The 18,075-nt window shown below is 38.8% G+C and overlaps 1 protein-coding gene across 1 annotated transcript in view; it reads right to left on the bottom strand.

Annotated features, from left to right (window-relative positions):
- C9 (complement C9) overlaps positions 1-18,075 on the bottom strand; it is a 65,406-nt gene that overhangs the window by 14,245 nt on the left and 33,086 nt on the right. The window contains 3 exon segments of the mRNA XM_005694773.3: positions 2,018-2,143; positions 4,934-5,174; positions 14,012-14,287. Coding sequence (XP_005694830.3) covers positions 2,018-2,143; positions 4,934-5,174; positions 14,012-14,287 — 643 coding nt within the window.

Here is an 18,075-nt window from a genome sequence, read left to right as displayed (position 1 = left end):
AGGGACAGGGAAGCCTGGTGTGCTGTAGTCCATGGGGTCACAAAGAGTTGGACATGACTGGATGACTGAACACACACAATGCAATAATTTAAAGTTCATCACCTAAGCATGGGCACACATGGGGGCATGAGTTTTTATTAAAAAAAAATTATTTATTTTTGGCTGCGCTGGGTCTTCGTTGCTGTATGGGCATTCCCTAGTTGTGATGAGCAGAGGCTAATGTCCAGTTGCAATGCATGAGCTTCTGATTGCAGTGGCTTCTCTTGTTGCGGAGAATGGGCTCTAGAGCACATGGGCTTCAGCAGTTGTGGTGCGTAGGCTTAGTTGCCCCACAGCATGTGAAGTCTTCCCAGACCAGGAATTGAACCCACATCCCCTGCACTGGTGGGTGGATGGACTGGACCACCAGGGAAGTCCAACACGAACCTGGATTGCATGTATTTTTTGTTGAAGCCTTACCTTCATAATTATATTTTATATAAATTTGCATTGACTATTTTAATATTATAAAATATCAAAGAATATGAAAAAAGAATAAATAAACACAATTTTTTCCACCACATTTTTTGCATATTTCTCCCTCAGTCTCTCCCAGACCAAAGCACTTTTAAAAAGATTTGGGTGAATCATTTAGAGCTGTGAATTTTTTGAACTAAAAATCTAATTCCAAGATGATATTTTTATCCTTCCTTATTTTTATAGATGAGAAAACTGAACCTCAGAGGCATGGAGTGACTAGCCCAAGACCACACAGCAAGCTTCAGGGTCAGATTTTGAAATTATGACATTTGATGGCAAGGTCAGCTTTCTTCTCACTTTGGCAGTAGTTTCCATTCATGACCACATGTTTGTGACTGGTATGCTTTTAAAAATATTAGGTGTTCCTCTCCTCTATTTCTCCACTATCAGCTGACTCTTTAAAGGTGAATCTTAGGCATGTGCATTTCTGAGAATGTTCTCAAGTATTTCTAGTCAGAATGAAAAATTGAGAAGTCCAGTACCACTCTTGATTATAAATCTGCCAGTGATTAGCAACATAGGTAATATTTATACCAAGCAATTTATATTTCTTTAAAAAGTTATGTACTGACTTAATGTTAAGGATGGATTAGGGATTTTCCCATTTTCACCCAGTTTTATTGAGATATAATTGACATAAAACACTGTGTAAGTTTAAGGTGGACAACATAATGACTTGACATATATATATATATATATAACAAGATGATTGTCACAAAGTTTAGTTAACACACATCACCTCATATGGTTACAAAAATGATTTTTTCCTTATGATGGGACCTTTTAGGATCTATTCTCTTAGTGACTTTTAAACATATCACACAGCAGTGTTAACTAGAGTCATCATGTTGTATATTACATCCACAGCATGTGTTTATCTTATAACTGGGAGTTTGTACTTTTTGACCAGTTGGGTGAGGATGAATTAGGGATTTTGAGTCAGGTGGAAAATTAGGGTGTTAAGGAGATGGCTTTGGCCTTCTCCTCTCTTGATGGACACAGACAGCACCTCCTCTAGGCCATTCAGAAGCTTTGTTAAAATTAGGGGAAAATAAAGAAAACTTTCCTCAAGATATTTTTCTACTATTGGTATTCTACCATTGTCACGGTAAATCTACAAATCTACAATGACCACCACCAGAGCTGTGCACTTCAGGGCTCAGCCACTGAATATATGTCCCCAGGTTACTTGTGTTTATAGCCATTTGGGAAACACTATAAAGATAAAATAGTTTTGGGAAATTTCCTGGCAGTCCAGTGGTGAGAACCATATGCTTTTACAACCAAGGGCCCACGTTCGATCCCTGGCCTGAGAACTAAGATCCCACAAGCTAGTGTGGCTCAGCCAAGAAAAAAAATGTAAAATGGCTTTAAACACTTTTAGGTTTTTGTTTTGTTTTTAAATAAAGAGGAGAGACAATAAAGAAGACTCATATGACAGGGCAGTTCTCATGGACATTTCTTCCTTCTTTTTACCCTAAAGTTAAGTCATACTTACCCATTTGACCCATACCCTTCTTTGAGCAAAGTTTTGAATCAACATTTCCTGTAACTTCAACTCCAGCCTTCAGAGACAAATCCAGATCAAACCCGAGGCATCTCTGTACGTCCCTCACTTCAATACCTGTTTAATATATTTAGTTGGAAATTATTTGATAGTATCTATCAATATCATCAATAAATTCCAATGTTGTTATTTTGTAAGAAACATACTGACTTAGATTCCCAGACATTATTACTGAACTCAACTATAAGGTTACATCTGCCCCACTTTGCCCTTATACTAGAATCTAGTGGTTTCCTTTGACTTTGCTTGTGAACTTAATGGTAAAGGACAAATATATTTACTGCTTGTAAAAAAGGACATGAGTCAGACCAGGGTGGTTATTTGAAGACCTTTATCTCTAACACCATAAAAGGGAGACAATGTCTAACATGTACTGAATGATTACGTGCCCAGCATCATTCTAAGTATTTTGTGGAATTGACTAACTTAATCCTCACATTAACCTCTTGAGGTAAGCTTTATCATTATCCTCATTTTACAGATGAGGGTACAGAATCATGAAACAGTTAAGGAACCTGCTTTGGGCAGATGATTTAAATACATGACACTTTGTCCTAGTCCTGTGAATACTCTTTAGTAGACACTGGTTGGTCATGGGAGCTGACTCACTGTGGTGTGTGGATGCTCCAGTGATAAGGAAGAAAAATCCTAATATTTACTTGAGTATATAGGAAATTATCTCTTTAAGAGTAACTGCCCAGGCCTCAGATCATTGACCCTATAGTTTTTGCTCTTGTTTATCATTTCTGATCACACACACATATATAAACATGTAGTTGTTTGTCCTGGAAGCCAAAATACTTTATGAAAAAAGAAAGGGATAGGCTAAGTTAATCCCATGGTGGATTAGAATCTCAAAGTGAGATTTAGAAGTAGATATCTGGAGTATTTAGTCATTCATTCATTCAGCAAGTGTCTTTGGTGTACCCATAATTAGTGAGAATTTAAGAAATGCTCTGTGGAATTTTCAAAGGGAAAGGAGGAAGGAGAATAAAAATGGAAGGCAATGCTAGAAATTCAGAATACTAAATTTCCAACCTTAACACAAGAAACATGAGAATTCTAAGATGAGGATGAAAATACCTAAGTGAACCCAAAGCTTAGATTCTCTACCTCAGCTGTGGACCTTTCCATGACCAGACAGAGTCTGGACATCCCACACTGAGGTGGAGAATGGGACTTGGTCAGTGGATGCGGCAAAGTGGAAAAGTAAGAAGAGTGATTCGCTCTTCAAAGACCCAGGGTTGACCTAATCATCTTTGTCTACTAAGGCCAGAAGGTACATAGATGTATGTAGGTGGCTCTGAGTTATCCATGATGAAAAATGTCAACCTGTAGGGTTTTTCACCAAAGCAACTCTTAGCCTGAAGGGCTCTTTGTGATTTGATCACACTTCTCTTCTGACTTTCAGGTTATTTAAGACACATCCCTTTTGTGCCCCTTCCCCACATGGTATCTATCAATATAGCCTACCAGTCAGGGCTCCTAGAGACCTATTTATACCGTCTCTCGGGAGCAGCCTTGGGAGGCAGTATAAGCCAAGAAACATCATGCTCCACTTCCCCTGGCAATGCTTCTACTGGTCCAAGACTGAGGCATCAAAAGCAATTGGTTCTGGCCATTCACATTTGTTTTATCTACAAAATGTTTATCCACTGTGGGTACAGGCCAGGCTTTAGGATCAGAACTGAACCCCCCTTTTATTTTCACTTGACACAGCCAGAGGCTAAGGATAAGAAGCTGTGGAAGTGGTTTTGGCAACATTTCCTTCGCTAAGAGATACATCCCAAAACTTTGAGAACAGAGAAAGGAGATAGGCTGACATCTATCACCTCTTTAAAGAGTATTGTAATTAGCCATAATTACCCACAACATCAATAATTAAAACTTATTAACATAGAAAATTTTGCATTTAGTTTATTTTTGAAAGGCTTTGAGGAAGTCTTTAGGCTAGGATTTTAATTAGGTAGCTCACAGACCTATTCTGTACATATGGCAGACACTGATGATCAATAAGAGTCTTTTCTATGATTTCAACTGTGGTCAGAAACCTACTCAATATGGACCCAATTCAACTACCACTCTATGGTTAGAACTGTCATCATATGAAGTAAAACTAATTTTCCACTCTTGCTTTAGACTTATATGTTGTTACCACTGCTTCTTCCTTCCACTCTGGGAGAAACTTTATAACATTTCCTTTCCACTTCTCAAGAATACTTTGAAGATAATTGGCACACATATAACTGAACCAGTCTACAGATTAAGCAAGAGGTTATATAAACGGTGTCTCTTGTACTTTCTTTTCCCTTGTAAATAGTGCTGTGGACTGTGCTAAGTCGCTTCAGTCAGGTCCGACTCTTTGTGACCCCACAGACTGTAGCCCACCAAGCTCCTCTGTTCTTGGGATTCTCTAGGCAAGAATACTGGAGTGGGTTGCCATGCCTTCCTTAGGTCTATTCCCAACCCAGGGATAGAAGCCATGTCTCTTAGGTCTCCTGCATTGGCGGTGGGTACTTTACCACTAGCCCCACCTGGGAAGCCCTTTGTAAATAGTGCTTCACTAAAAGCAGCATCACTAAATAACATTATACTGCAATACGAATTTGTGCATTTCTCAGTAGCCTTGCTGAGTAGTACATGGCCAAATGATCTTGTTTGAGGTGGAAGTCAACTTGCTGTTTGATAGGATTTTAGAAGCCAAAAGGCAGGAAAAGAATTTTTTCAAAGAAGCAGGTTATAGAACTCTACCACTATTTTTAGCGCTATCCACTGGAAGAGGTTAGTGCTAGAGACAGTGGTTGATTCAAACAACATTGGAAGCTAGAGCTCTATTTCTCAGTATACCTTTCTGCTCCATGGACTTTTTATCCAAAACATATATTAGTTCATAGAGTCCTCCAAGAGACCCAGAGCTACTGTAGTGGGTTCCATAGGTTTCCAAAAATGCAAAATATTCCCCCTTTTCATAAGCAGTCGGCAGAGCATTTATAGAATCCAAGAAAGTTGTTTGCAGCATGACATCCCGACTTCTCATCACAAATCTTCCCAGGTGAACTTTTCCTTTTACATGCAGAAACATTTTTTCCTTTATTGCAGAGCAGAAGAAAAGAAACATGAATTTTATCACCCTTATTTCAAATTCAAAACTCACAAAATTTAGAATTTCCATTGTCAATATGCTTTTTAGCCATGACAACAAGGTAACACTTTAACCCATTTGAATGACAAAATTAAAATCCTATCAAAATGTTGATGAAGATGTACAGAAAATAGAACTCTCATGCATTGCTGGTGGAAGGGTAAATGGTACAATCACTTTGGAGAACTGTTTGGCAGTTTCTAAAAATAGTCAACACTCCCATGGCCAGCAAATTCATTTCTGCATAAGATCAGTAAGAGCAGTTCACAAAAAGATCTGTAAGAGGCTTTTATAGCAACTTTGAGCAGAATAGCTTAAAATGGAAAATGACAAATGTCCACTGACAGGAGAGTAAATAGACAAACTGTAGTCTATTCACACAAAAGAATATTAGTTAGCAATAAAAGGGAACGAACTACTGTTACAGGCAACAATACAAATAAATCTCAAAAATATTTTCCTGAGTGAAATATACACCAAAGAGTTTATACTGTATGTGTGCATGTGTATATGGTTGTTTCAGTCATGTCCAGCTCTTTGCAACCCTATGGACTAAAGCCTGCAAGGCTCCTCTGTCCATGGGGTTTTCCAGGCAAGAATACTGCAGTGGGTTGTCATACCCTCCTCCAGGGGATCTTCCCAACCCAGAGACTGAACCTGTCTCTTACGCTCCTGTGTTGGCAGGAGGGTTCTTTACCACCAGTGACACCTGGGAAGCCCATATACTCTATGACTCTATTGTCTTTATATAAAGTTCTAGAATAGGTGAAACTAAGCTGTGGTCAGAGAAATCTGGTCAGCAGTTGCCTCCTAGGTGGTAGGGGATTGATTCAAAGGGCACGAGGGAATTTTCTTGAGGTGATGGAAATATTTTGCATTTGTTTGAGGAGGTGGTTACAAAGGTGGATATAACAGTCAAAACTCATGGAACTATATGCTAAAATATTTTCATTTTATTTTATGTAAATTATACTTCACTAAGGCGATGGCACCCCACTCCAGTACTCTTGCCTGGAAAATCCCATGGACGGAGGAGCCTGGTGGGCTGCAGTCCATGCGGTCGCTGAGAGTCAGACACAACTGAGCGACTTCACTTTCACTTTTCACTTTCAGGCATTGGAGAAGGAAATGGCAACCCACTCCAGTGTTCTTGCCTGGAGAATCCCAGGGACGGGGGAGCCTGGTGGGCTGCCGTCTATGGGGTCGCACAGAATCGGACACGACTGAAGTGACTTAGCAGCAAGGTGACTTAAAATGTTAACAATAAAAGGATATGTAGACATTATATATGAAGCCCAATCTTATTTTACATACAAGGAAATTGGGATACAAAGGTATCAAATTATTTTCCCCAAATCTGTGGCAAAGATTGGTACTGAAAACCTGGGTCTCAGGCCTTTCTGTGCCTTCTCCTAAGTCCTCTGAATCTTTGATAACAGGGAAAGACAGACAATATTTGAAGAAGTAGTATTAAAGTCAATCTAAACACCTCAGCACTTAAATGTTCCCAGGGATGATGGCTTACATTTCCCAAGGAAAACTGGGGCAGCGACAAAGAGCTATGTGTGATCAATGCTATAGACTGTCCTTGGCAAAATTAAACCACAATTGAGATCCTAGGATTTTGTGGAAGGTTCTTTTAAAATTTTCTTGCTGTAGTTGTGGTGAACACCTGTTGATTGCATAGGAGTTTAAAACATTTTATTTTATTTTTTTTAAAGGTGAATCTTGGTATGTATGAACATCACAGCAAATTTTTTATGTTTTAGAAGCACAACTGTTTACACTGCGGGACTTAACTTCAACTGATACTGGGTGATTCAGTATCTAACAAGAATCTTAAAGAAACTTATTCCGTATTTATATGTTTTCTATTTGGTGAATTGCATAATCATTCTTAACAGAATCTCAAAGATGCACAAAACATATTTGAAATTCTTTTCATTTGCCGAAATTGAGAGGTGTATCTTGTCAGAAAGACATTATATTCTTTGGTTCATCTTATGTTAGAGATAGATCTTAGATCATTCCCATCCAAATCCATTCTTGTTTCTTCCATCTTAAGGGAATAAAAATAATTTCTTGGTTTTACTAGTCTGATCACTTGCCATCCATTTCTTTGCCCTCATTGTGTTTAGTTTCTTAGTCATGTCTGACTCTTAGTGACTCCATGGACTGTAGACCATCAGCCTCCTCTGTCCATGAGGATTCTCCAGGCAAGAATTCTGGAGTGGCTGCCATGCCCTCTTCCAGGGATCTTCCCAATCCAGATATTGAACCCAGGTCTCCAGCACTGTGGGCTGATTCTTTACCATCTGAGCCACCAGAGAAGCTCAAGAATACTGGAGTGGGTATTCTACCTTCTCCAGGAAATCTCCCCAACCCAGTAATTGAACCTGCATTCAGACCTGAATGCAGGGGTCTCCTGCATTGCAGGCAGATTCCTTACCAGATGAGCTACCAGGGAAGCCCAGTTAGAAGCAAAATTCCTTTAAAGAGTTTTCTAGTCTGGTTGTTTCCATTTCTTCTCTTCCCATTTTCTCTTAAATCTAACCCAGTCATGCTGCTGCCCTCTCCACTCCCAGCAAAACTTCTCTTTTACTCAAAACCTCTTCTGAAGGTGCCAGTGATCTTTATAATGCTAAAGCCAGTGGTCACGTCTATATATCCTCTTTCGTATATTAGTACATTTGACACAGTTCATCACTCTTTTCTTTTTTGCCATCTAGAATAGTGCTTCTCAAACCATACAGTATAAATATCTAGAGAATCTTGTCACAATGCAGTTCTGACTCAGTAGTTTTGTTGTAGGGTCTGAGATCCTAACTTCCCAGTGACATTGCTTCTACTGGTCACAGAACACACTCTGAGTAATTAGGTTCTGTGGCATTACTCTGGCTACACTCTTCTTTCCTCCACTCCTCATTCCCCAGACCACTTTCTATTGAAGTTTCTTGAGTTTAGTCTTTGATCTTCCCTTTTCTAACCACACTAATTTTTTAGTGGTCTCGCCAAGGCCTGCAACTTGAAGCACCATCTATATATTTTGTTGTTCAGTTGCTTAATTGTGTCTCACTCTATGGGATCCATGGATTGTAGCACACCAGACTCCTCGGTCTTCCACCATCTCCCACAGTTAGCTCAGATTCATGAGCATTGAGTTGGGGATGCTATCTCATCCTCTGCCACCTACTTCTCCTATTGCACTCAATATTTCCCAGCGTCAGGGAAATGAGTGGGCTCTTCTCATCAGTTGGCCAAAGTATTGGAGCTTCAACTTTACTAACCATCCTTCCAATGTATATTCAGGATTGATTTCTTTTAGGATTGACTGGTTTGATCTTCTTGCTGTCTCAAGAGTCATCTGCAGCACCACAATTCCAAAATATCAATTCTTTGGCTCTCAGCCTCCTCTATGGTTGAACTCTCACATCCATACGTGACTGCTGGAAAAATCATAACTTTGACTATATGGACTTTTGTCAGCACAGTGATCTGTCTATGCTGTCTAGGTTTGTCATAGTTTTCCTCCTAAGGAGCAAGAGTTTTTTAATTTCATGGCTGCAGTCAAATTCTGCAGTGATTTTGGAGCCCAAGGAAAGATAATCACTTCTCCTTTTCCCCTTCTACTTGCCGTGCAGTGATGGGACCAGATGCCATGATCTTGGCTTTTTCACGTCGAGTTTCAAGCCAGCTTTTTCACTCTCCTTTTCATCCCCATCAAGAAACTCTTTATTTCCTCTTCACTTTCAGCTCTTACAGTGGTATCATCTGCGTATCTGAGGTTGTTGATATTTCTCCTAGCAATCTTGATTCCAGCTTGTGAGTCATCTAGCCCAGCATTTCGCATGATGTACTCTGTATATAAGTTAAATAAGCAGGGCGGCAATATATAGCCTTTTTGTACTCCTTTCCCAATTTTGAACCAGTCAGTTGTTCCATGTAAAGTTCTAACTCTTGCTGCTTGACACATATACAGGTTTCTCAGGAGATGGGTAGGGTGGTCTGGTACTCCCAACTATATAAGAATTTCCCACAGTTTGCTGTGATTTACAAGGTCAAAGGCTTTGGCATAGTCAATGAAGGAGAAATAGATGTTTTTCTAGAACTCCCTTGCTTTCTCCATGATCCAACAGATGCTGGCAATTTGATCTCTGGTTCCTCTGCCTCTTTGAAACACAGCTTGTTCATCTGGAATTTCTCAGTTCATGGACTGCTGAAGCCTAGCTTGAAGGGTTTTTAGTATAACCTTGCTAGCATGTGAAATGAGTGCAATTTTACAGTAGTTTGAACATTCTTTTGCATTGTCCTTCTTTGGGATTGGAATGAAAAATGACATTTTCCAGTACTGTGGCCACTGCTGAGTTTCCTGAATTTGCTGACATACTGAGTGCAGCACTTTAACAGCAACATCTTTTAGGAATTGAAATAGCTCAGCTGGAATTCCATCACCTCCACTAGCTTTTTTATAGTAATGTTTCCTAAATCTCACTTGACTTCACACTCCAAGATGTTCAGCCTTAAATGAGTGACAACACCATCTGGGTTATTAAGGCCTTTTTTTTGTATAGTTTTTTTCTGTATTCTTGCCACCTCTTCTTAATCTCTTCTGTCTGTTAAATCTTAACCATTTCTGTCCTTTATTGTGCCCACCCTTGCATGAAACGTTCCCTTGATTTCTCCAATTTCCCTGAATAGATCTCTAGTCTTTCCCATTCTATTGTTTTCCTCTATTTCTTTGCATTGTTCACTTAAGAAGGCCTTCTTAGCTCACCTTACTATTCTCTGGAACTCTGCATTCAGTTGGATATATCTTTCCCCTTCTCCTTTGCCTCTATCCTCTCTTCTTTCCTCAGCTTTGTAAAGCCTCCTCAGACAAACAGTTCACCTTCTTGCATTTATTTTCTTTGGAATGATTTTGGTCACTGGCTCCTGTACAGTGTTATGAGCCTCCATCCATAGTTCTTCAGGCACTCTATCAGATCTAATTCCTTGAATCTATTCATCACCTCCACTGTATAATCATAAGGGATTGGATTCAGGTCATACCTGAATGACATAGTGGTTTTCTCTACTTTCTTCTATTTAAACCTGAATTTTGCAATAAGAAACTCATGATTTGAGTCACAATCAGCTCCAGGTCTTATTTTTGCTGATTGCATAGAGCTTCTCTATCTTTTGTTGCAAAGAATATAATCTGAATCTGGTACTGACCATCTGGTGATGTCCATGTGTACAGTCATCTCTTGAGTTGCTGGAAAAGGGTGTTTGCTCTGACCAGTGTGTTCTCTTGACAAAATTCTGTTAGCCTTTGCCCTGCTTCATTTTGTACTCTGAGGCCAAACTTGCCTGTTTTTCTGGATGTCTCTTGACTTCCTACTTTTGCCTTCTAAACCCCTATGATGAAAGGGAGATCAAACCAAACAATCCTTAAGGAAATCAGTCCTAATTATTCATTGGACAGACTGATGCTGAAACTGAAGCTCCAATACTTTGGCCAACTGATGCAAAGAACTGACTCATTAGAAAAGAACCTGATGTGGGAAAGATTGAAGGCAGGAGGAGAAGGGGATGACGGAGGATGAGATGGTTGGATGGCATCACTGACTCAATGGACATGAGTTTGAGCAAGTTGCAGGAGTTGGTGATGGACAGGGAAGCCTGTCCTGCTGCAGCCCATGGTGTTGCAAAGAGTTGGACATGACTGAGCAACTGAACTGATGATGAAAAGGACATCTGACATTAAGTATCAGTTCTAAGAAGGCATTGTAGGTCTTCATAGAACCAGTCATCTTCAGTTTCTTTGGCCTTAATGGTTGGGGCACAGACATGGGTTACTGCGATGTTGAATGATTTGCCTTTGAAACAAACTGAGATTATTCTATTGTTTTTGAGATTGTACCCAAGTACTGCATTTCAGACTCTTTTGTTGACTATTTGGTCTACTTCATTTCTACTAAGGGCTTCTTGTCCACAGTAGTAGATATAATGGTCATCTGAATTAAATTTGCCCATTCCTATCCATTTTAGTTCACTGATTCCTAAGATGTCAATATTCAATCTTGTCCTCTTCTGTTTGACCACGTCCAATTTATCTTGATTCATTGGACCTAACATTCCTCGTCCTTATGCAATATTAAATCCTATGACTTTAAGCACCATCTATTTATTAACAGCTTGTGATTCAGCTGGTAAAGAATCTGCCTGCAATGTGGGAGACCTGGATTTGATCCCTGTGTTGGGAAGATCCCCTGGAGAAGGGAAAGGCCACCCACTCCAGTATTCTGGCCTGGAGAATTTCATGGACTGTGTAGTCCATGGGTTCTCAAAGAGTCAGACATGACTAAGCAACTTTCGCTTTCTCAAACTTAAAGCTTAATTCCAGACCTCCTTCTGAAATGTCAGACTCATAACATCAACTTACTACTTTATGTCGCCAATGGAATGTCAAATAGACATCTCAAACATAATCTAAAACTTAACTAATGGTCTTCTTCTCCAAACCTGCTCTACCTGGAGTTTTCTCCATCTCAGCTGATAGCAACTCCATTCTTCTGGTTGCTCAGAGCAAAAACTGAGTCGTTTGAATCTACAACTGTCCTTTTCTGAAATGCCATCATCTCTCACCTAGATTCTTGCAATAGGTTTTAACAAATCTTCTTGCTTTTGCTACTAACTTTCATAATGTTGTCCCAACAATATCCAGAGTAGTCATTTAAAATATATTAAAATATGTCAATCTTCTATTCAAAACATTCCAATGGTCCCTCATGTCACTCATTGAAAAAAATCGAACTCTTATCATAGGCTGTGAGGCCTTTTTTTTTTTATCTGATTCAAGATAACCTCACTAACTTTTTCTCCTGCTGCTTTACTTTGGCCCAATGTGCAAGTATGTTCCCATCTTAGGGACTTGTCTTTAATAGATCCTTCTGCCAGTTATATTTGACTATTTCCTCTCCTTCAAATCTTTATTAAGATCTTATCTTCTCAGTGAAGCCTATCCTAAACTTATTAATTTTTTATTTTAATTTTTTTGTGCTGAGATGGGTTTTCATTGCAGTAAATGTGCTTATCCAGTGTTCTTGCTTAGAGAATCCCAGGGACAGGGGAGCCTAGTAGGCTGCTGTCTCTGGGGTCGCACAGAGTTGGACACGACTGAAGCGACTTAGCAGCAGCAGCAGCAGCAGTTGTGCACAGGATCAGTAGTTGTGGTGTGCAAACTTAGCTGCCCAGTGGCATGTGGATTTTATTTTCTTGACTAGGTATTGAACCCAAGTTTTTTGCATTAGAAGGCAGATGCTTAATCACTGAACTACCAGTGGAGTCCCCTAAGTTTCTTTTTAAATATGGCCATCTGCCCAGGACTCCTAATTGCCTTATGCTACTCTACTCTCTTCATTCTACTCTATAGCACCTGTCACTTTTTAAATAGTCTATAGCTTCCCTTTTTTGCTGTTATGCTTATTTTTAATCTATCTTCCCTGCTAAACTTTCAGCTCCATGAGAATAAGAATCTTTGTTAGTTTGGTTCACAAATGTATTCTAAGCACCTAGAACAGTGTCTGGCCACATAGTAAGTCCACAATTAAATAGTTGTTGAATGACTTCAAGGATTTTCCAACTGCACTCTTTGAGTGAGTGTGCTTGTGAATAGAGGCAATGTATTGACCTATAAACAAAGTTATATTGTTGCTGGGGATTGGGGGGCAGATGGAGGGAAGGGATAGTTAGGGAGTTTGGGATGGACACGTATACACTGCTCTATTTAAAACGGATAATCAACAAGGACCTAGTGTATAGCACATGGAACTCTGTTCAGTTATGTGGCGGGGAGTTTGGGGAAGAATGGATACATGTATATACGTATGGTTGAGTCCCTTCACTGTTCACTTGAAGCTATCACAACATTGTTAATAGGCTATACCACAATACAAAAGTTAAAAAAATAATTATACAATTAGGCATAATATAAATACTGACAGTGAAGGAGTATTATTTTTTAAGTGGAAGGAGGATACCTAAACAGGTGATTGTGATATCGGAAAAGGGAGAGTGAGCATTTTACCAGCATCATACTGATTACAGAAAGTATATTCTATATTTATCCCAGAGATGAAACAAACCACTAAATCTGGATTAAATATTAAAAAACAAACACATTTTCAAAGTGTCAGATTAAATGTATGATTACAAAGGAAGCAGACAATTTCATATGCAGTGTATATAATTTCATGGCATTGTTACTTTAGAAATACACTTAACAGTAAGTAGTCATCGTTCTAAGACATTGCAGTGAATTACCAAAAAATTCCTGAGCATGATTTAATTCTGAAGAAATAGAGATTAAATAGCCTGCTACCACAATCTCAGTCAAAAAGAATGTTCTGAATTCTTCTCTCTTTTTTTGGCTGCACCACAGGCATGTGGAATCTTAGCTACCCCTAACTAGGAATCGAACCAATGCCCATTACAGCGGAAGGACAAAGTCTTAACCACTGTGTCACCAGGAGAGTCCCAAAAAGTATGCTCTGAATTCTTAAGGTGCTTGTTCTGTTTGTAACCACAAACACTCACATTTGCTACTCAATTGAAGGGATTTTTCTCCAGTTAACGTTCTTCCTCTAGACCCTCTAGCTTCCTACACATTTGAAGATTTGTTGAGTATTATTTTTCTTTATCTTATGAGCACCATCTTTTCTAAAGAATTAAACTTAAAAAAGGATGCTTGGTTAGTTTTCAAAATATTCCATTATATTTTCTATACTAAAGTTTGATCTTACCTTCTTAGCCGAATATGACGACAACAGTCTGTAAATATCCTCTTTGGAATATGTAAATCGAAACGTAGCCTCAGCAGCCAACTTGGAAGGACTTGAGATGTTTTTTTGGTCAGAATGTTCTAAATCTATACATTTGTGCTTTTCAATTGCTTCAACAGGTGTATATTTTATAGTTAAATCTGCATTAACATTTAATTTCTTCTCTTCAATAATAGTTCTGAGTACCTGGATCTCTTCTTCATGATTTTCAGTTCTGAAATTCTTGTCAGCTTTGGTCTAAGAGAAAATATACAAAAAACCACCCACAATAAATAGAAAAAGACTAAAATCAGGCAATTTATTTGAAGGAGAGTAGAGCAAAGAAGTTAAGAGTGAAGGCACAAAAGTGAGACTGCCAATATTTAAATACAGATTTGATAACCTGGAGAACATTACACAATAACCTCTCTGTGCCCAGTTTGGTTCCTAGTCTATAAAATAGGGATATTCACCACACCTCGCCCAAAGGTTGTTATGAGAAATTAATGAAATAAAGCATATGAAGGGCTTAGAACATAGTGAGCTTTCAAAAGTTAACATATTAATAATTAAAAAGCAAGTTGCATAACAGATCATATGTAAAATATATTCCCATTTGTGTAAAAAAAGAAAGAAAAAAATGATAAAGCTAACCTAGATAGCATATTCAAAAGCAGAGATATTACTTTGCCGACTAAGGTCCATCTAGTCAAGGCTATGTTTTTTCCAGTAGTCATGTGTGGATGTGAGAGTTGGACTGTGAAGAAGGCTGAGTGCCGAAGAATTGATGCTTTTGAACTGTGGTGTTGGAGAAGACTCTTGAGAGTCCCTTGAACTTCAAGGAGATCCAACCAGTCCATTCTGAAGGAGATCAGTCCTGGGATTTCTTTGGAAGGAATGAGGCTAAAGCTGAAATTCCAGTACTTTGGCCACCTTATGCGAAGAGTTGACTCATTGGAAAAGACCCTGATGCTGGGAGGGATTGAGGGCAGGAGGAGAAGGGGACGACAGAGGATGAGATGGCTGGATGGCATCACCGACTCAGTGGACGTGAGCTTGAGTGAACTCTTGGAGTTGGTGATGGACAGAGAGGCCTGGTGTGTTGCGATTCATGGGGTCACAAAGAGTTGGACACGACTGAGCTACTGCACTGAACTGAACCCTTCAGAAGCCTTATATGCCAGGCAGTGTTTTGAGCATTTTACATATGTTAATTAATTTAAGATAGAAATTTCAAGACTTGAGCCCTGTTCTGCATCTTAACCTTTTCACTCCACTGCCTAATTGAAAATAAATAAATAAATAAATAAAAATAAAAACTTCTATCTGCATAGAAAATTACTGGAAAAATAGACAACCCACAGAGTGTTCACCCTTGAGAAGGGGAACTGTGAATAGATAGATCTCTGGAGTAGTGGCAGGCTTGCTTTTTTCTTGCATTATCTTTTATGTTGTTTGGACATTTTGATTTTTTTAACCACGCTCATTTTTGCACAAAAAAGACTGAACTAAACAACCTGGTTGTTTGGTTAAAACAACCAGGTTGTTTAGTTAAAACTAATTTAGCTAAAACAACCTAGATGTTTAGTTAGCTGTTTAATTAAAACTTTCTATTAAAACACATGAACTTATTTACAAAACAGACTCACAAAACAGACATAAAAAACAAACTTATGGCTACCAAAGAGGAAAGGATGGGAGAAGGATAAATTAGGAGCTTGGGTTTAACAGATAACACACTACTATATGTAAAATAGATAATCAACAAGGTCTTACTGTATAGCACAAGAAACTATATTTAATATCTTGTAATCTATAATAGAAAAGAATTTTAAAAAGAATATATATATATATATATCTGAATCAGCTTTCTGTTCACCAGAAATTAACATAACACTGTAAATCGACTATACTTCAATAAAACAAAACTTTCTTTGCCAACTTGGTTACTGTCAGGCATCAGTGGGAGAGCTGTTAATCTGGACAATTAAACTCTCTTTCCAGAGGTCCCCTGAAGCAGGCTGCAACTCTTGTCTGGGAAAAGACACTCATCTCTTTAGTCAGTGACACAGATGGGACTTCGTAGCATACATTGAGTGACTTTTATACATGGTGAATGGTAAGGTCGGAATGCGTATGTCTCCCCTTAAATTCACATGTTAAAATCCTAACGCCCAATGGGATGGCTTTATTAATAGAAGGTGGGGCCTGTGGAAGGAGCCTTCATGAAAAGGTTAGTGCTTTTATAAAAGTGACTCCACAGAATTCCCTAGTCCCTGGAAACCATGTGAGGATACAGCAAGAAGTCTGTAACCCAGAAGAGGGCCCTCACCTGGCCCTGCCAGCACTTTGATCTGAGATGCCAGCTTCCAGGACTGTGAGCAGCAAATTTCTGTTGTTTCAAAGCTACCTGGTCCCTGGTATTTCATTACAGCAACCCAAGAAGACTAAGACAAGAAACTCAAAGTTATCATCTAATGGAAAAGATTGAAATCTATATAATTTTCTTTAAAGGAAAGTGCTCAATGCAAAGGGGAAGAGTAGCCTAATCATGTCACTTCCCTGCTTAAAATCTTTGTCTTCCCTGCCTTTGAGATAAAGTCTAAACTAGATTTGTTCCAAGTTAGTCTCTCCCTGTCTATACTCCAGCCCGCTGATCTCCTGTCCATTTCTACCACCTATGTTTCCTCCCACCACAGGGCTTTTTTATGTTGTGTTTACTTTCTGGACACTTCTATACTTCCCCTGCCTCCTCGACCTTCTCATTACACAAACATTATACACACTCATACACACATACGTACTATATATCCCTTGGTTTGGTGAATCCCCACTACTATTTCAAGTCTGAGCTTAAACATCACTTCTTTAGGGAGATGTTTCCTCATCCCACTGACTAACAGATCTGTTTCCTATCAGCTCTCATTGTTCTTCTTACAAAATGAAAAACTGTTCCCTTTTATAATTGCTTATTTAATAGACCTTCAGATGGTAAACTCCTAGAAGTCAAGGACTATACCCATCTTACCCACATGCCACTATAGTTTCACCATTTAGTAAACTGCCTGGTGAAAAGTGGATGACAATAAAAAATTTATTAAATTTAATATGCAGCTCCAATATAGCTAACATAACGTATGTATTGAGTGCTTACTCTGTGTCAATAGTTGCTAAAAGTATTTTACATAAATGTTTAATTTCCTATCTTTTAATTTCTCAAATTATCCCCATTTTACTGATAAGAAGATAAAGGTTAAAAAAATGCGTCCAAGATCACACAGCTAGGGAGTGGCCCAGTCAGCAATGAAACCCAGGAAGTCTGATTCCAGGGCAGAATTGTTCATTTTTATGTTACACTACCAAAGAGGGCTTGACAAATTCTCTGTGGTAAATGAAGAAAAGGTTCATGGAAAAGGTTTTCTTGAACATTTGGCCATGAAAAATTAATACATATATATATTATGCAATAATATTATATGTTATATTAAACTGAATCACTTTACTATATACCAGAAACTAACACAGCATTGTTAATCAACAATACTTCGATTAACAAAAAGAGAGAGAAATGAATAAATTTCTATTGCCTTGAAATCTAAAGCTTGTAGAAGCAGTTGAAGACAATCCCACTCAGTTTTCCATGCTGAGAAGTGCCAAAGATGAACAAAATGGCACCAGAAAACTATCTCTCCCTAACTCTTCTAGAAAGCTAACGTCTTCCTAGTTCATTGTCTTCTAATTGGTTGTAGGGTTAGAGTGGCGTAATTTGTAGGCTGTTGTGCTTACATCTGAATTGGCTGGAAAGGAACTGGCTCTGGGCAAGGATCAACTTAGCAATGTGAAGGACTGCTTGCTGGTATAAAGGAATATTAGTCAGGGTGTCAATTAGAATGTTGAACGGGCCTGTTTCACTATGCTAGGACGGTATTAGTGAGTAAAGCCTGAAAATGTGAGGCTTGGGTCACACTCCAGAAAGCCTAGAGACAAGAGTTAGATTCAGTTTAATTCAGTCTCTCAGTCATGTCCGACTCTTTGCGACCCCATGA

The sequence above is a fragment of the Capra hircus genome, chromosome 20 (assembly GCF_001704415.2).
Source record: "Capra hircus breed San Clemente chromosome 20, ASM170441v1, whole genome shotgun sequence".
NCBI classification, from domain to species: Eukaryota; Metazoa; Chordata; class Mammalia; order Artiodactyla; family Bovidae; genus Capra; species Capra hircus.
This window is presented reverse-complemented; position numbering and strand designations above follow the sequence as displayed.